Genomic DNA, 25,960 nt, shown 5'->3' on the forward strand with positions numbered 1-25,960 from the left:
ATAAGAATATAAGAAAGTGAAGATGGATAGAAATGTATAAGAATATAAGAAAGAAAAAATGAATAGAAATGTAAAAAAAATCAAACCCAACACAAAAGTATTCCACATGTCACTATATAATCATACTAACATATTCTCCCAAATAAACCTGAAATAAAATTTAATTTATAATTTGAAATAAATATGCTACCTCCGCCTATAGAAAATGAAACCTTTAAAAGCATCTTTCACAAAGAGTCGAAAATTATTACGCTTGTTTTTGCTGCACAGGTTGGTAGGAGAGGGAGTGGGCAAACCAATGGAAAGTCTGATAAATAAGACAATTTTTATTCGTGAATCCATTAACAAAACACTTTCTCTCACTAGGCAACTCTGGTAATCCAAGCTTCTTTCCCAGAGAAAGAAGATGGTATTTATTCGCGAATCCATTGAGAAAAGACTTTCTTTTCCTTGGCTAACTCAAGGCCCCCTCCACTAATTCCTCCTCTGCGGGATTGCGTCCTGTGGGCTATAAAAACTGTTCCCATGGACTCAGAATTTATCATATTCTTCTTAATCGTCATTGCTAGCTTAGAAATTAGTGATATTTTTTGGGCCCCATGGTATTCAGTCTTAGGATGTGCTCTGTCTGAAGCAGCTTGAGCTTAAAATAGCTAATTTACAAGGGCATCCCGGCCGGCGTACGGTTTGGTCTGTTGGTTTTTAAGATGGAAGAGCGTTTGCTGGATGATATCATCAAGCGGCTGCTGGAGTGCAAGGGCGGATCGGTAAAACAGGCGCCACTCTCCGAGGCGGAGATTCAGCAACTGTGTGTGACATCGAAGGAGATATTTCTCAGCCAGCCCAATCTCCTGGAGCTCGAGGGTTCACTCAAGATCTGCGGTTAGTAATTCTTTCTCAGTTTTGATTCTGTGTTTTACTGGTTTAAGAAACGGTTTCTATGGATCGTAGGGTTTGGTTTGCAAATATAAAATGAGTTTTTGTTAGCGATGTTTAAAGAAAAGACTTGAGCAAGTTGTCTTTCTGGATAATCCTTAATTGTAAATGCCACGAGCCGGGGATATCTTGGTTAGTCAAATTTGAACCACCGAATTGGTACCTGGCCTTGCTTATTAAGTTATATAGCACGCAATTGAATGTTGTAGGTCATCCAATTTAAACACATGTTTGCTTGGTTGTGCTACGTATGCAACACAGAATTTCACAAGGAATTACACTAGTGTTAATCTTAAATTTCTGTGTTTGATAGAAATGGGGTAGGATATGCTTTGGAGCCTTCCAATTCTTAGTGCTAGGCCACAATTGATGAGCTAGATAGAATATCAGGGTTGCTAAGCTTGCAAGCATCTGAAGAGGCAGATGACAGTGGCCACACCTTTGAATGCCAGTTTGTCCTGTTTTTATGTGGAAAAAATGAATGCAATTGGTTCCTTATAAGGCCCTTCTAGAGAACATAGATTGCATACCACTATCCTGTACAGACAATATTCGAGGGTGAGCGCGTGGAAAGAAGACATGAGACAAACCTGGCTGAGGATGGGCTGCTCAATTGTCATGAATGGGTGGACTGATATTAGGCATTGGCTCCTCATCAATTTATTTTAATCAGATTTATTGGATCCTTCTCCACCTCTGCCTAGATACGTGTATCCATCTATCAAATACTGGACATGGATATGATACTCGTGGATACGGCATGGATACTATATCTGGACATATCCATATACAAATCCATAGCTGGCCATATTGATGTGTCTGGATAGGATAACATGCTTTCTTGGTATCTTGTGTCATATCCAGTTTATGGTTAAATTTTTTTTCAAAAATTGCAAAAAAATAAAATAAAATATATAAATAAATGTTTCACATTATATATTTGAATACTCAAGACACAAATATAATAATCAAGTAAATTTATAAACTTTAAAACCAAAATATATGTAAATTAGTATTTTTAGTGTTATGTTTATGTCTTTGGATGAATAAATAATTGCACATATGTTTATTTTTATAATTATTGTCTCCAACCATATTTGTATGAGGGGTCTTGAATGTTGAGACATGGACAAGCTAGGACTCGAACCTAGGACCTTCCATATGCTGTTGGAGTGCTCTGCCACTGAGCTACTGGCCCCTCTTGGACCAGTCCATCATTGGTCCGGGTGTGGCTTATTTCCAACACAAACACCCCCCTTAAGCCACACCTTTCATGTGCTTGGGGCTTCTAGCCTGAACCTGGCTCTGATACCATGTTGAGACATGGACAAGCTAGGACTCGAACCTAGGACCTTCCATACGCTGTTGGAGTGCTCTGCCACTGAGCTACTGGCCCCTCTTGGACCAGTCCATCGTTGGTCCGGGTGTGGCTTATTTCCAACACAAACATTGAAACTTTGTTGTATTCATAGTTGAAATTCCAACTGTATCTGTATTAGGGTGTCTTGAAAATTTGTTGCATCTGTATCTTGTAGACTGGTACCGTATCTATATCTGTTGCTGGGAAATTCTGATTGTTAGGTGTAGTTGGCTCACGATTTTCTACTGCTATTGATTTCTCAGTGAAGGACAAAGTTGAAGACTTAATATTTCAGATTTTGAAGTAGGATATAATGTTGTGCAGGTTATGGCTGTTTCAGTTCGTGTTTGTAAATCTGCTGGCAATACATTTTTTTGTTCCTTTGTTGTGCTCATGCACTAAACAACACAGTGAAAGGCATTGGGAAGATAATCTAAGTAAAGATGATGGTGGCAGAAGCCAGAGACACGTGAACATTTATTTGTAATACTACATCTCATTTGTTCTTTCTAGTGCATTCTTGAGGAAGAAATTTCTCAAATTAGTGGAGACTAGGTATACAAACTACTTTGGTGGCAGAAGGCAGAGACACGTGAACATTTATTTGTAACTATTACAACTCATTTGTTCTTTTTAGTGCATTCTTGAGGAAGAAATTTCTCAAATTAGTGGAGACTAGGTATACAAACTACTTCATTTCGCTAGAGAGGATTCTTTAGATGAGGAGGCTGTCCAACTCACGGTGGTTTTTATTGAGTGGTCAAGGTTGGGAGAGGCCAAGACAATTGAAGGGAAGATAGTGAAGCAAAAGGTTCTTGATGATGACTAGTCGTTTGCTATGAAGTATGAGACGAAGAATCTTTTGTTTTCATTTTTATTTTTTAATGTGGAATTTTTAACTTAGATTTCAGTTCTGATTTTTTTCTGTTTTTTCAGGATTCATCTGCTGTATGTGTAATTAGATATGCTTATACCTTCATAATCCAGATCTTGAAAACTTGTATGCATTTAGGCTATAGACATTTTTAGAGAGCATTTAGCATAGCATAACTAAAATCTTGTCTTTTTGATAAAATCAATCATTTTAGCATCAATAGCATAGTATTTAGCTTTTCATTTCATATTTGAAGCTTAATATTAAATCTCAATCCTCCATAAGCATCCATAGTGCAAAAAGCTGCTGAGAGCTACACTCATTTGGGACTTGGAGAGGAGAGGAACAAGGGAGGAGCAACTATGAGCATCTTGATTAGCTATTTTATTCTATGTTTATATGCTTTCTATTTCATGCTTAATATCTCTCTTGATATGCCTGTTTAGGATAATCTTTTGTTGCTAACACTAACGTTTGTTTCTTGTGCTCTTGTGTGTGTTGCCATCAAACAGATTTTCTAATCCTTTTTGCAGAGCATCACAAACAATTGTAGCCTTCAATAGATTTACGAGACATTTGACAACATACTTAATTAGATGAAGTAAATAATTCCAAAGTGGTGACCTTTATTTGGTATTTTAAGAGCACATTGTCTATTGTGACAGAGGTGGAACACGATGATCAACAAATTTCGTTTGACATAAGATGCTCTAAGCCCAAGTGGTATGTGAAATGTAGGTAAATTGATCCTAGGCTAACATGTGTATTAACCTAGAATCAATCTCCTTTTTCTGCACAGATCATTAGAATAGGTGTGGATGGGTTTTGACTATAGTCTTGGATCCACACCTAATTTGTTGGATTGAGGGGTTGTGTGTGATGTGATGTGAATGTATGCATACTAGGCTAAAGAAGTCAATTATAAACAAGATTGACAAAATGCGTGAAACTGAGAACAAAAGTGCAGAAGAGAGTGCTAGATCTGGGAATGAGATGTTGAGCAGAGTCTGATTAAAAACTATAGTAAATTGGGTAGGACAAGGGTGTTGGGTGTTGGAGTCCTGAGATAGGATGATGTAGAAGCCACTGCTAGAAACAGGATCAGGAGGTCCTCAAGATGTTGCCCTCAAAATGTGAGATAAACTGGAGGACACTAGCACTAGAGGATCAGGAGGTCCTCTAGTGTCCGAACATTTTCCGCTATTCAAAATCTGGGATTGTCTGTCTTTGTTTGCTCTATTTGCCTTTATCTTTCAATTGTCATCAATCATTAGATCTGAATTTGCACACTTGAAAAGTGGGGAAAAATGGTTGTTCTATATAGGGGCTTGCCTATGTCAAATGCGGTGTTGATGTTCCCATCTCCATGACATCAATGATGAGTGATAAATTGTTGCGAACTCCCTCAGGTGCATAGGCAAATGAATAATGATAATGTTGAAACAACAATAACTACCTTAGATGTGTTGCCTTTGCTTGGATTCCACACAAGGCGTTGATGAGATCCTGCAAGTGTTAGTGCATAGTATGATCATGACAATAAGAAACAAAATTACTTCAATGGCAGATGATAGCATGCTCAGAAGTGTTCTCAGACTTCTTAGCTCAATACTACTGATCTTGGTCATTAGAGTGCTTGGAAATGTTACAAGCTAGGGTTGCCGTTGCACCAAAAGATCGACCTGTCAATGCCCGATACAACCACTAGACTTATAGAATCCACAGGAGACTTATAGAATCCACAGGAGGCTGTTAAACCATGTCGCGAATCCTCGAGGGACGTTGGCCCATTGCCAACAATCCCCTTCCCAGTGTCACTCGCCGCGGCCTGCGTGATTCGAACCTATGACCAAGCTCTGATACCACTTGTTACAAGCTATTGCCTTTGCACCAAAAGATCGACCTGTCAATGCCCAATACAACCACTAGACTTATAGAATCCACAGGAGGCTGTTAAACCATGTTGCGAATCCCCGCGAGGGATGCTGGCCCACTACCAACAGGAAAGGTAGGCAAGTCGAATAGACTTTTTAAATGACAGAGGGAGTCACCTTTATACTTGAATTGCACCTTTTCGTTAACAAACACCCGAGAGAGGCCGACAATAGGATACGATCGACATTCACATGTTTGACTTTGAAGGCAAATTGGGAGGACATTAGCATTGGGCACTATTGTCCAACTCTTTTTGGCTGAACCAAGGGCTAGGCACTAGTCGAGGTGATCCTCATTGCAGATCTGGTCTTAGATTGAGCTTGTTTGCACTAGATTAGGCACAATCTCCAAATATGGTGATGAATATAGCATGAAATTGTAAGGCATACAATTTACAACGTTACATTTAGCCCCCACTTTAGCGGGGCTAGAGTTTGTGCTCATACACACAGTAAAGTATAGAGTAATCAAAGCTAAAGCACTTGTCAAACATACACAACATGAAGCATTCACAAAGCAAACATGAGTCGGAAACACACAAGGCACAAAGAATACACACAAGAAACATAGAAGTTAGGCAAGATACATAGAAGACACGCAAGACACAAAATAAACACATAATAGAAAGAAATCATAGTACTAAAGTAAACAAAGATTCAATTTGTAATTTTCAATGGTTACATAATTACATTTGAGTCTTAGCATAGAAACATATAAATTGTTTAACTTGGATATTTGTACATGGTTCTGGGGAATGTAGTTCCAAGACACGTTTTTATGTTTTTTGATGTACACGACACTCATTGATCAAACTTGTTTAGACCAAGGTTGCATGGGTACGGGGGTACTCGGAGATTGGTACCGGTACCGGTACGGCTATTTTTTCAAAATAGGAGATGAGGGTACTTGGAAACGCCAATTTTTTTAAAATATAATTTAATAATTTATAGAAAATCTGAAAATATAATGACATTGAACTTTCAAAACAAGAATTAACATTCACTTTGAAGTTTAAGTACTCAAATGTGAAATGAGTCAAATCAAAATGTCATACAAATGTCTGAAAAATGGAGCTCATGTCGGTGGTTTTTGCTTCTGCCCATGCATCACGTCAAACTTTTTGACTTTTGCGCGTGTTTTTTAGGGTGGAGACAAGAGGGTTCGTTGACGTGGAGTCTCCTATGTGTAGAGACGTCTCCTGACGGGTCTTCGGTACGGGAGACACGTACCAGTCTCCGGTACGCATTCTAGGGGGTTGGGTACGGGTATCCATGCAACACAGGTTTAGACTTAATAACTTGTTGATGGTGTTTTTACGCACTATGCAACATAGAATAAAATACCAAACGCACTCTATCCTCTCTTGAATAAAGACTTCTCAAATGCTGAAGATTAGCAAGAAGGATCACTTGGGATGACTCCAAGGTTCTCGATGTCAGGTCTTGATGCGTTGGATAGCTCCAATGGTATGATGTGAGTTGCTCTACCTGCAAGGGGACTTACATAGTTGTTCTTCAATTCAAGCTCAATGGTGTGACGTTCTTTGAATGATGCTGCGATATTGCTCTTCTAAATGATCTTTGATAAAAAAAGTGAAAAAGGAGTAGGGCTTAGGAATGCTATGCTATTGCTAAGAATGCAAGATAATGGACTATCTCAAGTGAGCTCAACTAAGATTTGCTTTGAGATATAGTAAACATCTCCACAACGCTAGTGCAATCTTCTAGGGATAGCTTGATGATTTTCAAATCACTATCACAAACATAGACACGTTCAAGATAAAGCATATCAATGATGAATAGTAATTGAAGTTAATCTTTGGCTGAGAATGGATCTAGTCGACTACACAGGGGCACTTTACCATCGGCAAGGTGTTAGTAGTATGGATAATGAGCTTCACTTTCAATCATGCACATGCATCTTTCATTCATCTAAAATACTCAAAACAAATTCTATTCTATTTTTTTTTGTCTTTTCAATTATGAACTCTCATAAAAGGATGAAGAAACAAGCAAATGCTTCAAAAATGAATAAGTCACCAACACTTCAATGATTTTATTAATTTTTGAAACATCATGCAACAATTCTTCAAAGCTCTTTTGATTGATCTTCTCTAGTCTCTAATTTCTCATATCTAATGAGGTACAAATGAAATGAGTTGAGCCTATATAGAGCTCTCAATTACAATGGTGGTCAAGATTAAACCAGAATCAAGGGTCCAAATTTTGCCACCTAAACCCTAATTAGGGTTTGTAACAACCAAAATACCTAATTATTGCAAAATATTAAATACCAGCCAATGGAATATGACATCCATTTGGTACAAGATATGAGGAAAAAGCCTCCAATAGGAAATATTGATGCCACATAGGATTATACCAAACTTCTAGAATCTTGTTGCCCTTATCCTTTTCTCTTTTTGCAAATTCAATGAATCTGGACAATAATGATTCAGTCTCAGTTATTGGAACTGTAGGTAGGTTCTTCAATTGCTACTCCAAGTAATTGACCTCATCCAAGCTTGAGACGAAGGTTGTCTCCCAATCCGGTCCAAAGTCCTTGGTTTTGTTGGCAAGTACGGTGAATGAGTGAATATCATCCACTTGTCTCTCAATAGGTGCTCCATTTGTTCCAAAGAAACTCTCTCAGCTAACTCTTCGGCAACAATATCAGTTCTTTCATTCTTTTCCTTCTTAAGAATGACCTCGGCCACTTCCAAAATCTTATCATGTATCGAATTGATCGCCTAATCCACTTGAATGCATCGACCACTAATATTCTCAAATATAAGCTTCCTCTCGCAAAGCAAATTATACCATTGCTGGAAATTAGGTGATTGACTATCTTTCAATATTCCTTCGCTTATCAATGTTTGCCTTGGTGTGTTCTTCATTACTTTCAGTATAGGTATGGTGGAGTCTTTGGTGTAGACGAAAGTGTCATATGCCACCTTGAGTGCTTAAGTTCTTTCAAGGATTGCCATAGCTTTGTCAAATATCTTCACTAACTCTCTTATGAATGCCTTTGCCTTTTTATAAGTCTTGGTGATCCAAGCATCCATTAGCTGCGCCAAGGCTTTCATCCTTTCAAAATCATCAACTATATCTAGAGGAGGCAACGGTGGTGATGTGGTTGACGGATCATGTTGCTTGAGTGGTAGCTTAAATTGTTGGAGATAACTTCTCAATATACCATTTTCCTTTTCTAACTTTTTTTTCTTTTCTACTTCCAGCTTGAGCATGTCATGAACTGTCTTCATTGTGTCATTCATATCTTCCAATGCCTGATCAGTAGTGGGAGGACCTAAATCAATAGTCTCCAAATCATATTCCTCTGCTGTGATTTCATCTGCGAGCTTGTCTACTCTTGGAGTGGCAATCTGTATTATTCTGGATTCTTCACCATCTCTTGTCATCTTTGACATCTTGGTTGCCTTCCTCTTTTTGGTCTCTTGATTTCCATCCAAGTAGCTGCCTAGATCAACGGGATTATCTTCCTCTACTACCACTTCTTTCGTCAACCTCTCTCTATTCCATGTAGGGATAACCGATCTCTCTTCTCCTACTTGTATTTCATTCAATTTTTGATCTTCTTGGGGTGGGGAGGTGACTTCCTGCTCTTCATCTTCAATGTTCACATATACATCACTAGCTGCTTGGTCATTGATTGGCTTAGGTGGAACTGCCTTGTCTTGACTCAAACTGCCTTGCTATTCTGAATTGTAGATTTTATAGACTCGTTCATTGCCTGATCAATGCTTACTCTAGATGGGGGATCCTCTCGAACAACTGCCTGATTGGCCTCCATTTCGTGCATGGATGAAGTGCTTGCAGAAGGACGATGCTCTGGACTTGGCCTATGTTTCTTCCTTGGTGGCTCCTCGTTGATTTCTTATTACTTGGATCCCTTGGATTGGGTCGATTGAGCGACACTTCCACTTTGACTTTTACCTTTCTATTTCATCATCGGAAGACTCTACTCTTCCCATCAACTCAAATGTCAACTTAGTGCCTGTTGTGACCTTTTCAGACATCGCCCTATTGCAAATGGGGACCCCCCTACTTTTTAGGCCCTCCTGGTCATTCGGTTTTGTTTTTTGGGGTCTTTTGGTGGCAGTCTCTTCAGTCTCTCTGCTTTGCAAGTGTTTAGGGGTCAAATTGATTAAGTCTGCTTTTCGTTTGAGTGAATTTGATAAAGTCTAGGGCCCGTTTTGTTGATTTTAGGGTTTCTACCTTTAGTCCTAGATTTTAGGGGGTTTTGTTAGGGTTTTGGAAAAACTGAACATATAATTGGAATTAGGACTCTTCAAGGAACCTCCTAGTAAAATTTGAGCCAAAACGGAGCAGTTCCTATTTTTTAGGGATTTTACTGAGTCCCGGAATGTCATCATTTTGCCAAAAATCAAACTTACTATTTTTAGTAATTTCTATTTTTAGTGAGTTTCTATTTTTAGTAAGTGCTTTCCTGACTTGTTTTGTCCAAACCCTAACATTTTGAAACACTTACTATTTGTGAAAATCTATTTTGGCAGGTTCTTCTCTAAAGACGCTGAAGATGGAACGTTCCTGAAGATCATTTCTAAACCTGGAAGAGTCGGAAGGCAGACAAGTTGGATAAAAAAAATGGTTAAGTATAGAACTCCTATTCCAGAAGTGGAAAGCATGCAAAATCATCTAAGTTTGGAAATTCACATCAATCCACAAATGTCATCTTGATCCGGAAATGGCCTGAAATTTGACTAAGTCTGAAAATTTAAAAGATCTTCTAAAACCTAGAATTTGCATTATAATTCCTAGAGATCTGAAACCACTCTCAAACATCTTGCCAATATATATGAAATATAACTTAAAAGTATAAGAAAGGAAAAAAGACATATTCAAATGCCACTTATACATATTTCATAAATACATTCTGATAAAGGAAGATTCCTCCATGGTCAAAATTCCTTCCTCCTAGCAAAAATCCGCCCAAGACATTTGCATGGCGCCAAAGTAAGGTCAACGTGGAAAATGGAAAATATCAAAGATGTAAATATCTTAATTGGCAATAAATCTTTTGGCCGAAATTTTAAAAAAAATCGGGAATCGGCAAAATATCAAGAAAAAATCGGCAATAAATCGACAAATTTATTGAACATTTGAAAATATATGATTTCTTAAAATATTCTAAAAAAACTCACATATACATTAAATTTATAGAGCATGATAACATATTAACATAATTTATAAGATTAACATTAAATTATAATATTAACAATTTAACATAATTTATAACATTAACATTAAATTTATTAACATAAAAAAACACACTTAATAACATATTAAATTTATAACATTAAATAACTAGACACACTAAATAACATATCAAATTTATTACATTAACAAAAAAAACACACACACTAACTAAAAACAGATGAATCCACAAGAAGAAATCGGTCGCAGGCATCGGGCGTTAGGGAGCTCAGTCGCGTGGGATGAAGAAGCCGAAAACACATTTTTTCATTTCGCGTGCGTTAAAACTTCCTGCATTTTCGCATTTTAGTGTTCCGATTCCTGTCAAATCAAAACACACGATATTCTGTATTTTATTCACGATTTTTGCCTCTCGGAAAACGCAATTTTTTAGGGAAAATCGTTGGCGGTTTTTTTGCCAATTAAATCGGTTGGACATTTCACTCCCAATAAATCGCGATCTAAATGATTTATAGCCGATTTTTTCATCCATGGAAAATATTGTGAATTCCATGACAAGGTCAAAAATCCGCCCAAGAAGTTCATAGGGCACTAGAATGAGGTGACCTTGGAATTCATTGAAATGCATTGAATCCTTGGCAAGCACAAAATTCCGCCCTACTCCTCAGGAGGGCGCCAAATAGAGGGTTTCAGGGAAGAATGGAAAAGGTTAAAAATTCCTCCTTCAATGAAGAATTGCGCCTATGAGTAATGGAGGGCGCCAAATAGAGGGAGTCAGGGAAGGTGAAGAAATTTGATGAATTCCTCCTCTGAGTCAAAATTCCATCCATGCTAGAAGCAGGATTCCAAGAATCAAATGGCCAAGGATGACATGATGAATTCCTTCACAAAGTGAATTCCACGCCTAAGTTGGAAAATTAAAAAAATTGTCTAAGGCATGAAAATCCAAGGGTCAAAGAGGAATGAAAAGCAAAAATCCCCTTGGGAAAAATTTTGAAAAATCTATTTTAGACACCAAATCTTATTAGAATTTGGAATTTTTTGTAGATTTGGAATCGTTTACTGGACTTGGGTCCTAAATTTTAGGGAAATCCCTAAAAAATAGGTGGTGTGAAAAAATTGGTCAAAAGCTCCCTACGGACATGATGAATTCAAAGAGCACAAAAAATTCCTTTCTCAAGGAACAAATATCCAAAATTTCTTCTCTAGTTCCAAAATGTGCTCAAGGTTGGAAGCAAGAAGTAAAAAAATCAAGGTTCAGGAAGAAAAATTCAAAATTCAAAAAATTCCTTCCTCAGGAAAGAATTGCGCTCGAGAAGAGGAATTTTTGGAAAAGGTGAAAATTTGGTTGTGTTGGAAATTCTTTCCTTCAGGACAAAATTCCAAGAAAGATGAAAATTTGGCTAAGTAATGGAAATTCATTCCTTCATGACAAAATTCCAGGAAAGGTGAAAAATTGACTAAGTTTGGGAAATTCCTTCCTTCAGAACGGAATTCCAAGCAAGGAAGAAATCACACCAAGGATGAATTGAAGATAAAATTTCTAAGGCAAGGAAGGAATCAGGGATGAACTGAACAAGAAATTTCCCCTTGGGAAAATTTTTGAAAAATCCATTCTCAGGCATCAAATCACATCCAAATTTCAAAATTTTTATAGATTTGGATTTGTAGGAGAATTCTCTCCCTCTTGGACTTGAAACCTTCTCCAAGCAAGGAAAGTTGAAGAGACTTCAAGAAAATTCTTCTTGAATCATATTTTCTCTCTCCAACAATTCTAGATGTGTAGGAGCAGATATACGATGGCAGGGTCCACTTGCATGCCAAGGATCTATTGAATGCATGGTAGTATGGTGGCACATTCATTGCCGGAATATTTGACCAAATGGCGACCTGGTCATTGCATGTTGAATTAATGGCAGATTCCTTTTGCATGCAGCCACCACATGTGGAAATGATGGAGCATTTATGACATAATGGGGTGATTTTTGCATGGATGAATATTCAACGCATGATGGGCCAATTTGAAAGAGGTGGTGCATTTAATGCACAATGGATGCTATTTTGGAATTAATTGTATATGGTCTTAATGGGTGTTAAATGCTGATTCCAATCTTGTTGCATCTTGAGTGGAGAATCTTTTAGGGAAAACCCTAATTATGGTTTGCATGTAGCCAAGGCCAGAAGCCTTTATAAAGGGGTGACCCCCTCATTTGTAAAAGGAGGGAGCTTTGTATGAAATTGTTGCGATAAGTTTTTGAGAAAATAGTAGTGAAACATTGTTCTCTAATGGTGTCCACTTAAGTTATTTTTTCAAAACTTGCATGGTTTTTTATTTTCTCAGTTGTTAGCATAGTGCTTTGATTTCAATGGAGAATGTAATGGTGTCTGATGAATTTCCATGGTTCATACTTTTTGCATCTTGCTAATTGTAAGTTGCAGTGTAAAGTTAGCCTGAGCCACTAAACTTGTGCTAAGTTCGGTTGTGGACAGTCGTTTGGATTGCGCCGTTTTGGGTATTCAAATGCACTTTCTCGATTTGAAAATGCTTCAGCATCCTCAGAAGATTGCACTGGTTCTTGCAGAGTTGTAGTTAAACATGGCGAAGCAGAGCTTGGTTTATTTGGAATTTGTCCACTAGAGCACTATCCATTGATATCACTGCCCTTAGGAGTAGATTTAGATCCTCTAACCTTTTCCCCTTTAATTTCAGTCCATTCCAGTTTAGTCCATTTGAAGCAGAAGCATCGCAAAATTGCCACATCTGATGATGGAGTTCCAGCCACAACAAAGAAGTGAAAGAACGATCGAAATGTAAGGTCCCTTGGATTACCAGCAATCACATCAGCCAATCGAGTCACGTCCGTTGCGCGAAGGAACCTTGGAGTTAGTCGTTTGAACTTTCTGCAATCTTAGCGTACGGTTAAACTTTGATCAAGAGAGAGTGAAGTGACCATTGGTAACTTTATTTCGTGTTAGGCACTGTCATAAAAAACACGTCAACAATGCCTTCATTCTTTAACACGTATTTTCGCATCCACCCATCTCCTTGTGTATGATAGGATTTGCTTCATTAAATCCTTTAAGTCTGTACTCTCTGCCTCACTCCAGTTGACTTTCACCTCTTTGTCTTTCTCTTTCTCATACACTGGATGGAGGCGTCTTCCACTATCTTGTGCTTGATCAGGAATGTTGAAGACTTTGGTTGCTTTAACAATGTCAATTGATAACCTTAAACACATCCTCTCCCTTATATCTAGATCATCCTTAGCATTCATGAAGTGATCTTCTAATTGGAACTTATGCTTATGTCTTCTTCCACTTGTCTTCTAGATGTTGCCATAGGGATCGAAGTTGTCCCTAGAAAAGTATGGAATTAAAAGGAAGGAGTTCAATTCTTCATCTACTTTCTCTGCTGCCTATAAGTATTGGTATACTTCAATGATTGCCCAATTGAGATGGGAAAGGAAATCTTTGTTTTGTGTTTGTTCTTCTGTACTTTGTTGTAAACCATCAATTGCCTCACCAAATCAAGCAATATTAATTTGTCGGTACGATACCTTGGTAGCATGTAGGGCGGGCAAGAACATCCTTGCACTCTTATGTAAGTGAACTTGGGAAACTGAATGAACCAAGCACCAAACTTCTCTACTAATTCCTTCGCCCATGGGGATAGCCTTTGATGAATCCCACCTTGCAAGGTTCTTGTGATATGCATAGTGAAGGCATCATTCACTCTCCTGTAATGTGTCTTGTTATGGTAATGTAGCTGTATGTATGATTCACATGCCCTCAATTCTCCAGCTCCTGTACCAACTGGACCTCTATATGTTAAACCTGCATATTCACAGGCCCTGGCGAGTGAATACATGACAAATGAACTCATGTAGAATGTCCTAGTTCGCTCAATCCCGACAAATGCCAAAGTATAATCAACAAATACTGGTTATTGAAGAGTAGACCTAGTCTATCCAAGATGCCTTCTAAACTCCACAAGATCGACTTCAAAGAGGAATTCAGAGACTTGATCACACTACTCAACCGAGTTATGGGAATTCCTCATGCCTTCCAGTTTGAGAGATGGATGTTTTACTTCATGGAGATCATATCAATTGGGAAAGAAAGAATCAATTGGGCAAGGATTATCAGCAACAACATCCTCATGCCTTCTAGTTTGAGAGATGGATGTTTTACTTCATGGAGATCATATCAACTGGGAAAGAGAGTATCAACTGGGAAAGGGAGAATCAATTGGGCAAGGATTATCAGCAACAACATTGATATACAACTCAAAAGTTGCTGATAATCCTTGCCCAATTGATTCTTTCTTTCCCAATTGATATGATCTCCATGAAGTAAAACTTCCATCTCTCAAACTGGAAGGCATGAGGAATTCCCATAACTCGGTTGAGTAGTGTGATCAAGTCTCCGAATTCCTCTTTGAAATCGATCTTGTGGAGTTTAGAAGGCATCTTGGATAGAGGTCTACTCTTCAATAACCAGTGTTTGTTGATTATACTTTGGCATTTGTCGGGATCATCATCGTAGAATACCTTCGCGACTTCCTTGCTCTTATATATCATGTTGCTGAATTCAGGTATATGAAAGGCTTCACTAATAGCTTCCTCAGAAAGGTAGGCGAGCTCTCTGCCATCAGGTGCCACTATCATTCTTTTGCTTGTGTCATAGTGTTTGGTGCATTCCACAATTAGCTCATTACATTGCATTGTTGGAGGGAAGCCGGCCACTTTCACAATGCCACTCTTGATCATCAACTTGGAGTATCTAGAAGGCTTGTTGGTGTATAATGGCCCTTGAAGCTTCTTCATGTTGATCTGGCCAAGGTTGATGTCTCCCACATTGCTCCAAGATGATGAAATTTTGGATTCCATTGCTTCTCCTCTCGAATCTTCCTTGATGAGGCCTAGCCGTGCCCCTGCCATACTCTACTTGTGAGAGTTGTCTAAATTAGTTTTATGATATAACGAAAATGCTTGCAAGTAGAAATCAATCGCCTAGGCTAAGCATCTCTACCCTAGAATGAAAACCTATAAAAATCCTCAATATTGCCCTAAAACCCTAGATGCCTAGATCAAAACCTTATCTTGGAAATCCGATTCCAAATTCGACATGAACATTAAATCAATAAATTATGCCTTGGATGCTTTCTTGGATGATAGAAATGTGTTAAAATTTAAAGCAACCCAAAACAAAAACCCTATATACGCAAGGAGCTGGATCTGTCTTCCAATAAGGTTTGATTTTGTATGAAAATGATTGAATGAACCTTATTTCAGACCTGCAAATGTTTCGAAGGGACTGATAATCTAATCTGATTGCCTTTTGACAGAATCATTTTCTCCTTGGATGAATATGTCCTTGATTGGTTACTGAGTTCTGTCAAACTTGCTGATGCAAATTTGGTGAATTTCCAGAATTCGAAAGGTTTGCTTTTCTATAAATGATGATCAGCCTTGATACACTGAATGCCTCGCCTCAGTCTAGATAAGATGGCACTTAATCAGAGGATGAATTTCCTGTGAAATGTGATGTCAAAATATGACAAATGTCTGATCAGAATTGAAATTCGCGTGCCTGAAGACAAATCCGCTTTAGAAGATGGTCAGTTCACTGTGTAAAATCAGTAACCTTGTCTCCTTTAAAAACTTTGTTCTTACTTTCAATCGAAATTGCCTTCAATCTGGAATGAACAGGCCGTGAATGTGACAATAACGATCGCTGATCTTAGAGGCAAATTCGCTGTAACAACTGGTGAAATTCTATTCTTCAATTATCACCTCAATCTGGATCAAAGTCTTTCAAATGAACGGGTATGAAATTGCTGTCTTGTAAGCATATCAATATCGGTTACATGTTTGATCAAATGAAATGATCAAACAATCTTTATAGCTGTTTGACAAGGTGCGATACCTCATCACAAGGCTGACTTGTGATCCTTAAATTAAATTCTTTGCAATCAAGGCAAAAGCTGACTTGGTCTTAAATTAAATGATTTATAAGAAACTGACTTGAATCAATTTCAAAATTAAATGAAAAACGTCCATCCTTATGTTTTGGTGGGGTCCAATTAAGGAGGCCTTTTGAAATGCATCTCTCCACCTATGCCAAACATTTTTACCAAATTAAATGTCATGGGCACATAACATTAAATACGGCCCCACACCTTAAATCGCACTTCATCAAAACGTGTGATAGGGCAGGGTGAAACATGTCTTGATGTTTGCTAAGGAGGTCCCAAATCACAAATCACTCCTTGTCATTGCCCAAGGAGGTCATAAAACTCAATACCGCACATATCCTAAGCTCAAGGATATAATATACTTAGCTCAAGGATGCCATGAACTTGCTATGCTTGGTCAAAGGATGTAATGTCCTGTTGGTGTCTGTTTTATCATCTACCAAACATTAGAAAAGGATACCCGAAGGTATTCTATCCTCTCCTGAAAAATCACTACTGATTCCAAGGTCTATATGTGCGAACAAGAGACTTTAGTGGAATAGCTTCCTGGGTAGTGTATGCTGAAATTTCAAAGGGGACTTACGTTTAACAAGTATCTTGAACTGCTGGACTTAGATGGATTTAGCAATTTTAGGCTCTTCTTTTTTGGGGAATTTTCTGGGATTTAGACTTTCAAAAGAAAAGGGATAGGGTTTGAGGAGGCTAATCTAATCCTACGAAGTCCAGAGACGGTATCAATTGGGTGCTCTCGAGAAACCAAACCTTGCTTCGCCACACTAGGGACAACTACACAAGGCCGATGCAATCTTTAATGGGTTGTGCTTATGATCGAGATGTTGGGATGCACAGGGGATGGGCTCAGACTAACTTTGCACGGTAGAGTGGAAATCATCCATTTACCAAAAGTATGAGCGGAGATACACCATCGATTGACACTTATCAAATCCTTCATTCAAATTAACAACAATGAAAACAAATCTAAATTAATTTTAACTAAGTGTTGAGGCAATTGAAACCATGCAAATCATTCAAATAATAGAGATTACAAAGCAGCGCACATGCAATATATTATCTGGAAATGACCTTAAGCAACAATACATCAAAAACCTCACACTCTCCAAATGAGAGGAGGCAACCTTATATAGTTTTTCAAAATAAATGAATGGCCGAGATCAAACAGTGATCAAGGGCCAAGATTGAAAGTCCTAAACCCTAATTAGGGTTTCCCAAAATACTATCAGCTCAAGTGAATGAAAGAGTGACACGTGGCACAGCTGCTAATTTCACTGAGGTGAGTGGCCACTTTCTTCTTTTAGAGATTCAACGTATCTGGACACAATGAGCTTGACCTCCTCCATGGTGACACTTGGCAAACCGCCAATCTGGAAGTCGATGATGTCCACATCATCGGTACATGTGGCAAGAATGCCTTCCCACTCAACTGCTTGGGTAAGGAAGTTCTCATCGATGGAGAGGAAGTTTGCAATCTTTGAAAGATCGCCTTTATCAATCATCCCTGAATCCTTGAAGAAGCTTGCCTGAATCCTGGCTCTTAGGTTCTCCGCTTGTAAATGTTTCTCTCTTAGGCTCTCCTTCTTCCAGATCTCTGACGCCACACGGAATACCTTGCCCAGGATCTCTCTAACACTTACCTCTGTCTCAAAGCACTTGGTCTCGGATTTCTTCAGAACCTCAATCCGGGTGACCAAAGTATAGTACCATGTGCTGAAGTCGTACCTGTCTCCTGTCTGTATGATACCTTCATCCACTAAGCTTCTCTTCGACATGCCTCTGATAACCTTCAGATGAGGGAGTAGTTCATTCTGAATTTCATCCACTTCTTCCCAATTGGAGGCTAGATCCTGGATACGATCAATCAATAAAGAAGCTGACTCATGTGCCGATACTAAATTTTCTACCAGTGTGTCAGCACGCACCGAAATGTCTGAAATCCACTCCTTTGCTTGAGTGTACGAGCCCTTCATATCATCATAGTCTTTCATTGATCCTTGCTGAAGAGGCTGTGGCGGGGTAACCGGGATCTCACGGTTGAGTGGGCTGGTAAGATGGAGAACATACTTCCTCCACTGCTGGTTCTCTTCTTCAACCTTCTTCCTCTTTTCTTTTTCGTGAGCTAGACTTGCCTTTAGAACGTTGCAGGAGTCGTCAAAATATTGGACCTCTTGGTCCTGGGTGGGCTTACCCAGCTCTATGGTGGTAACCTCGTAATCATCCGCGGTTACATTGTCTCTAGTCTTCCCTTCTTTGGGCACCGCTATCTGGACTGTCCTGAATCCTGCACTCTCTCTGAATTAGGGAGAACTTCCTGGCGGGTTTGGGTGGTTTAGTTATAGTGGGTTCATTCACCTTCTCCAGAAATGCTGCGATGACCTCTTCGGAGCGGGCCTCCTTGGGAACCTTGGCCTTTATCCTTTCTCTCAGCCAATCCGGAATGGTTGATTGCTCTACAGTGTTCCGGTCAAACTCATCATCTGCCTCTCCTGGGTTTGCTGGTATGCCATCCAAGAAGACTGTAGGTACTTCAGTTTGCTCTCTGTCTGGACTTTGGAAGACCTCTTCCACTACTTCCTTAACTGGTTGAGAAAGCACTCTTACTTCATCATCAATCATGCAGATGTTCATCTCTTGCTCCCCAGTTGCATTCTGATCGGGCGCAATGGAAGCAACACTTAGGATGGAATGGCCTTCGCTGGACTCTCTTCTTTCACCTACAACCCTTTTCCCTGTAACCTTTGTGGAGCTTCCAACCAACTCCTTCCTCTTTCGAGACCCAACACTTTCTGGATTTCAAACATCACTGGCGGAGGTACAAAGATTGACGGATAGAGTATCATCTACTCCCATTAATTCGTAAGTCAAGGTCACACCTTTGGCCTTCAACTGCTTTGTCTTTTTAGACGCCCACCATCTTGAATACTCAACCATCGACCTCATGAGGTCTGCTAGATCTGATTTCTCTCCTTCTGTCCAATCTATTAAAACTAAGGGTTCATTTTTCATCATTTCAAAGTTCGGCTACTGAAGTTCTAGGCTTTCTTCTACCTGATCGGCAACTCTGAATACTTTTGTTGGTCTCACCATACTCAAAGGGATTCTTGACCAGAATCTCTTCTTGATCTCGAAGCTATCGGCTGCATTAGCCCAGTAGTCTTCTAGATCCAGTCTGTGCTCAAACGTTGTTCCTTCGACCTTCTTTATCCTATGGAATGGATCAAAATTCCTTCTTGCCTTGTATTGATAGAAGGGATACCAGGCCAGCTTCTTCTCAGCGGTTGCAGCAGCTTGTGATGATGGACATGTTTCCAGCCCATTGCCAATTGTAAGTGAGGACGTTCCTGCCTTCTTCTGCTTATCCCTTTGAATCACTATATACTCCTTCAGTTGTCTCACAACCTCGAGCAACACCACTCGGTTGGTAGGGTAAGCTGGAAGCTTGTATGGAGGCCCGAAGAATCCCTGAATTCAGAGGTAAGTGAATTTTGGATATTGGATGTACCAACACCCGAACCGACCGATGAAGTCCATAGACTCTTGAGAGAGCCTCTGGTGCAGCCCACCTTGAAGTGTTCAGGTAATGTGCATTAGGAAGGTATCATTAACTCTTTTGAAATGGAATTTCTCCTCCATGTGGAGCTGGGGATAGCAATCATACACTGGAAATTGGTTCTCCTTGTTCCCAACTTCTCCTCTACAAGTGAGACCTCTGTACCTGTAGGTCCTGGCCAAGGAATAAAACAAGTAAGAACTCATGAAGAAAGTCCTATTCGTCTCCAAGTTCCTCAATTGGCTGTCTAGGTTGTCGCTGATCATCCGGGCCCAGTCTATCATTTTTACTCCATTGATTATTTCATTAATGAAATAATACATCCAGGGTTCGAATGGAGCTCCCTGAGGATTTCCCATTATTCTATTGAGCAGGACAATCATGTCCCCAATGTCCTCCTTGAAGTATGCTCGCACTAGGCTCTTCCTCTGGAGTTTGGAGGCGCCCTTCCTCGGCTTGTCTAGCCAGGAATGGTTAACTATGGCATCATATTCCTCTAGGTGGTCCTGGTATAGACTGTCAGCTTCGTCCTTTGTCATATACACTGTGCTGTGATACTCTGGGATCTTGAAGGCCTCTCTGATGGCCTCATCATTGATATTCGCCAACACTCTTCCATCAGGTGCAACAATGTCCATACTGATGGGGTTGTAGTGTTTGGTACATTCGACTACTAGTTCATTGCACTGCATGGTGGGGAGGAAGCCAGCAGCATGCACAATGCCACTCTTCATCATCTTTCGCGCAATGGTGGTAGGCACAAGGTTGTCTAGACCAAACATTCGCTTCTTAAATTCCCTTAGATTGATGTGTCCGAGGTTGGTGTCGCTGATGTTCTTCCATTTTGAAGTCATCCTCGACTCGGGAGGAACATCTTTGTCTACTTGAAATTTCATAATGTCTAGGGTCTGCAGACAAACAATGAAATTTTAAGTTAGAAAATAATTTGCAAAGTTTCGAAAATAACGGGGCTGCGAAATGGCTAAGTGTTGGAAAATTTCCATTTTATTCCCATACTTAGCCAAAAGAATTGAATTTTCACCTCAAAAAACCCTCAATCTTAAGGCTGGTCGTAGTTACCACCTAGTGTCAAAACTTTCAAAATATCCAATAATTCTCTTTCAAAAAAAAAAACTTTCCATTTTGGATTTAACTTTGAAGATATTTAATAATCCTTAGATATTTTCTTCCAAAAAAAAACTTTCCATTTTGGATTTAATTTTGAAATCTCTGTGGATTTTTGTGACATCATGTTGATTTTGTTTGACCTTCCATGTGTAGGTGGACTTTTGGAAGTTTATCTTCATCTTCTTCAAGTTTTGGCGGACTTTGCCTACCTCTCCAAGGTATGGCGGAGTTTAGAGGGCCTTCCCATGTGGTATGACGGACTTTGGAGGCTCTCTCTACCTTGGGCGGACTTGGGAGACCTCTCCTCATGGCCCTCCTAACCTTGGCGGACTTTGGTGGCATCTCCCCATGGCTCTCCTAACCTTGGCGGACTTTGAAGGTGGCTCTATCAAGGCGAATTTTTGGCTAAGGCATAAGGCGGACTTTAGAGGTTGCTCCTTCATGACCTCCCAACCTATGGCGGACTTTGGAGGTTGCTCCCACCTTGGGCGGACTTTGGTGGCTTCTCCACCTTGGGCGGACTTTGGTGGCTCTCCCACCTTGGGCGGACTTTTAGCAAGGCTCCTCATAGCCTCCCCAACATGAATGGCGGACTTGAAGACCACCCTCGAAGCTTCTTCAAGACAATGGCGGACTTTAGGGTGTTGGCCATCATGGCCTCTTCAACACATGCCATCGCTTATATAGGGCTCAAGGCGGACTTTGATGGGTCTTCAACACATGGCAGACTTCTGGGGGGTCTTCTCTTCATGGCCTCCCGCATCGTGGTGGAGTTTGAACCTGCAACAATACTTCAATAACCCTTGTTAGCTAGACTTAGAAGAAGTTCCAAAGAAATTTCAAAATTTCACAGCTTAATCAAATTTAACCGGATTAACTTGAAATTTGGAATCCATGCCTAGGTGGATCGTTTGAAAAAGCAAAAAAGGCCTAAAATCTAGGGATTTACCTTTTTAGGTCAAAACTTGGAATTTTCGAGTTCTGGTCGAAGCTAGTCAGTGGTGCAAGTGTAAACCCTAGGTTTGCATCTCGAAAAAGCAAAAAGCAAGCATCCCTAAAAAATAGGAAAAACTTTCTAAAAGTAGCCATACCGGAGATTGGGCTGAAAGTGCCAAAAACAAAACTTCCAAAAAAAAAAAGGAAAAAAAAGCCAAAAAAGCAAACTTTCTAAAAATAGAAAGTTGTCCAAATTCGTCCAAATCAATTGCGATCTTCGTCCTCTGGCCTTTCTAAGCACTCTAGTGGTGTTCGCATTCTGGAATCATATAATTTGCAAAAACTAACTTTCAATCGTCAGGGCCTGAATTGCTCAAAACTGGACAAGGCTTGGTGAAACTGCAGCAAAAGGTCATAGGACACTAACAAAACCTTAGAAAGCAAGAAAAGAGAGGGTCCCCATTTGCAATGGGGCGATGTGTGGAAAAAAGGTCACAACACGTCCTTGGTCAAACGATGCGTGATTTGCTCGATTCGCCTATATCCTTAGCTTAAGGATGAAATGTCCTTAGCTCAAGGATGTAATATCCTTGGTTTAGGAAGTCATGAAATGCATGGGGCACTGATATCCTTAGCCCAAGGACGAAATGTCCTTAGCTTAGGAAGGTGTGGATTGCAAAAAGTGTGGATATCCTTAGCCTAAGGATGAAATGTCCTTGGCTCAAGGATGAAATATCCTTGAAATTCCACGCCTTAGCCAAATTTTCTTAATTTTCAACATGAAAATATCCTTGAAATCCCATGCCTTGCCGAATTTTCAATATGAAATCAGAAGATGAATTGCTGATTCCCAATTATTGCAAGCACAAGCCTCATCTCTCGTTGGTTTATTCCAAAGGAAAACACCTAGCAATCCAATCCAAAACCTAAAACGGAAAGCAAAGAGGGGTCCCCATTTGTGATGGGGCAATGTGTGAAATGGTCACAACATAACCATTGAATACCCAGTAGATAATATTTACTTTATAAATTTCTTTTTTGGGGAGGTTCTACTGTTTTACAGGGTTCATTTTCTTGTTGACGTTATTTCCTAGTGTTTAGAGTGATCCTGTAGCTGTCTGTGAATGTTATTCTCTTTAAGTCAATTAAGAGACGATGGCTATTTTGCATCATTTGCTTAATAATATAGAAAGTCTCCAGAGAATTATGCTAAAGAGAAAGCATATTTCTTGAGTATTTGTTTTGTTTATACATTTTCTTGATGGTAGGCTTGTTCTTTAATGTGGGTTATTTGCACACAGGTGATATCCATGGACAATATTCTGACCTGTTAAGGCTGTTCAATTATGGTGGCTTTCCACCAGATGAAAATTACTTGTTTTTGGGTGATTATGTTGATCGTGGTAAGCAGAGTTTAGAGACAATATGCCTCCTCCTTGCCTACAAGGTCAAATACCCAGAAAACTTATTTCTTTTAAGGGGAAACCATGAATGTGCTTCCATCAACAGAGTATATGGGTTTTACGACGAATGTAAGCGGCGGTTCAATGTTCGCTTGTGGAAGATTTTTACAGATTGTTTCAACTGTTTGCCTGTTGCTGCACTTATTGATGATAAGATTCTATGTATGCACGGGGGCCTTTCACCTGAATTGACAAGTTTGGATCAGATCGAAGACATTTTGAGGCCTACAGATGTCCCAGATATGGGTCTCCTATGTGATCTCCTTTGGGCAGATCCAGATGAGAATATTGAAGGTTGGGGTGAGAATGATAGAGGTGTATCATACACCTTTGGACCCGATGTAGTTTCAGAATTTCTACGAAAACATGACCTTGATCTTATTTGTCGAGCACATCAGGTTTGCAGCTGAGATACTTTCCTATCAATCTTATTTTGTTTTATATTGGTTCCAAAATAACTATTGAATGAAATTTGAAGAATTTTGTTCTCTCCTTTTATTCAGAAGACTAAATGGATGTAATTAAAATTTAAATCTGACATAGGTGGTGGAGGATGGATATCAGTTTTTTGCTAATAGGCAGTTGGTCACCATATTTTCTGCTCCCAATTATTGTGGAGAATTCGACAATGCTGGGGCTCTTATGAGTGTTGATAACACGTTGAAGTGCACCTTCCAAATTATGAAGCCACTTGATAAAAAGGGGAAACTTGGATTAGGATCTAGATCTGGCACACCACCTAAGAGGGTGGGTGAATTTTTCGCTCTTAATTTTCATTGTACAACTTGATTTGCATAGAAGCAATCTTTTCTTTTGTCGGAATCTTGTGTCCAAATTACATCATATTTTTCCTTCACTGAAATATAGGTTCATTCTTTTTGTCGTTTGTTTTAGCTCAGCTAACACAGGTTAAAAGGGGTCTGTGTGGTTCATGGAAATTATTGGTGTTTGCGTTTAGTTTTTCATCAGTTGCTGTGTATGTGCATAAATTTTACGTATTTGGCAACTAAGTTTAAAGGATTAAATGTAAGGGCTTTATTTGAGAAGGGAGAGCAAAAATTTGGCCTTCTGATTTGAGCGAGATGTTGATGTCTTGTAATATGATACCATAAATGATACATTTTTTATCTGTTCAGGCACCTCAAGGTGAAGGATCTGGGAGTTAGGAAATGCACTGCCTCTGCTATTCTGTTGATGGAACTTTGTTTGCATTTGGCTATTCAGCAGCCAGGCCTGGCAAGGAAAGAATTTGATATTTAAATTTAATGGCTTTGTGCCATTTAATGTACAACTGCCTAACTGACCCATAATTTGTGAGGCAATTTCTTTTCAGTGGTCTGTTATGAAATTCAGCTCAAAGAAAGCAGGATTTTGTGTAATGAGAGGATCGGCTGGAAGGCTTAGAAGTGCATGTTATACAGGGCATATTATTGTGTATTGTTCCTTGACATTCCTAATGTTGGATAAACTAGTTTTGGACGTAGCTTATTTTATAATTTCTATCCATAAAATCTTTGCATTAGCTTGTAATGAATGACAAATGGCAAGAGGTTTTAGTTTTACAGATTTTGTACCATTAATTTAGGTGTCTGGCTTTTGCAAACTTAGTGCAGAAATTTGCACAACTCGTAATGAATGGAAAGTGTCAGACAATTCAAGTCTAACAAGATTTTCGATGAAGATCCTCCAAAATAGGCCAGATAGACCAAAGAACCAGGCGGATCAACTGGAAATTTTGCACAAAAAAATACCACAAACTCTACCAAAAAGGTCAATAGGTCAGAATCTTCTACAGAAGCCAAATTTTTTATCAAAAGCAGTAAATGGGTATTAGGGGCAGAGGGCAATTTGTGCCGTCGACTATTTTTTTTGGACAACAACAAAAGAATTTAAAAAATTAAAAATTATCAAAATTGATCAAATGGAAGGTATTTTTTCATTTTCCAAGCCTTCCGAACATGATAATGATGTCTATTTGGCTCTACAATGCTTCAATAATAGGGCTATGTGGTAGAGTCACCTTGATGCAGAAAATAACATCCTAACAAATCTTTGATACCATGTTGGAGTAAGCCAGTAATTTGAAAGCATGGGGAAAAACTTTCACTATTGACATGATAAACACAATAGAAGTATCTATCATATAATATGAAGTGTGTGTAAAATGTACATAGAAGCCTTGCATATATAGGCAAGGATGAGGAGGTGAGAAGGTAGGAGCAAAACTCCGTCTACCCCTTCAATGGTCCAACACTTGTGATCTCACAAGTGTTTGAGCAAGTGGCAAGTATGCATGCAACATGTATCTCAAACAATGATGATACAAAAAGAAAGAAAGAATGAAAGATTCTTTTGTAGTCCACGATATCGGACAGTCTGTATATGGGTCTACACATGGCTTATAGTAATACAAGACTACCTCATAGGGTCTACACGTGGCTTTTAGTAATATAGGACTACCTCATACTCCCTACGGGAGGCACTTAATTGTGCTACAAACAAGGTGTACGTACCTTACCCCCTATGAGATTTAAACTTGTGACCTCTCTTTCAAGAGCTCAAGTTCTCCACCACTAGGCCAACTTAGGCTATAC

General features: G+C 39.2%; 1 protein-coding gene across 1 annotated transcript; it reads left to right on the forward strand.

The window, feature by feature from the left end:
- The first annotated feature begins 232 nt into the window (after window positions 1-232).
- On the forward strand, window positions 233-24,928 carry LOC131034534 (serine/threonine-protein phosphatase PP1). The gene is made up of 4 exons (XM_057966036.2): window positions 233-882; window positions 23,205-23,764; window positions 23,910-24,113; window positions 24,503-24,928. The coding sequence occupies exons 1-4, from the start codon at window positions 708-710 to the stop codon at window positions 24,530-24,532; spliced, it is 969 nt and encodes a 322-aa protein (XP_057822019.2). The 5' UTR covers window positions 233-707; the 3' UTR covers window positions 24,533-24,928.
- The last annotated feature ends 1,032 nt before the right edge of the window (window positions 24,929-25,960 follow it).

This window comes from Cryptomeria japonica, chromosome 2, assembly GCF_030272615.1.
Source record: "Cryptomeria japonica chromosome 2, Sugi_1.0, whole genome shotgun sequence".
Classification (NCBI taxonomy): Eukaryota; Viridiplantae; Streptophyta; class Pinopsida; order Cupressales; family Cupressaceae; genus Cryptomeria; species Cryptomeria japonica.

Excerpts from the sequence above, each read along its gene's own strand:
- LOC131034534 (XM_057966036.2), top strand. The coding sequence starts at position 708 with ATGGAAGAGCGTTTGCTGGATGATATCATCAAGCGGCTGCTGGAGTGC. Across the intron at positions 883-23,204 it reads GGGTTCACTCAAGATCTGCG|GTGATATCCATGGACAATAT; the intron begins GTTAGTAATTCT and ends ATTTGCACACAG. Across the intron at positions 23,765-23,909 it reads TTATTTGTCGAGCACATCAG|GTGGTGGAGGATGGATATCA; the intron begins GTTTGCAGCTGA and ends AATCTGACATAG.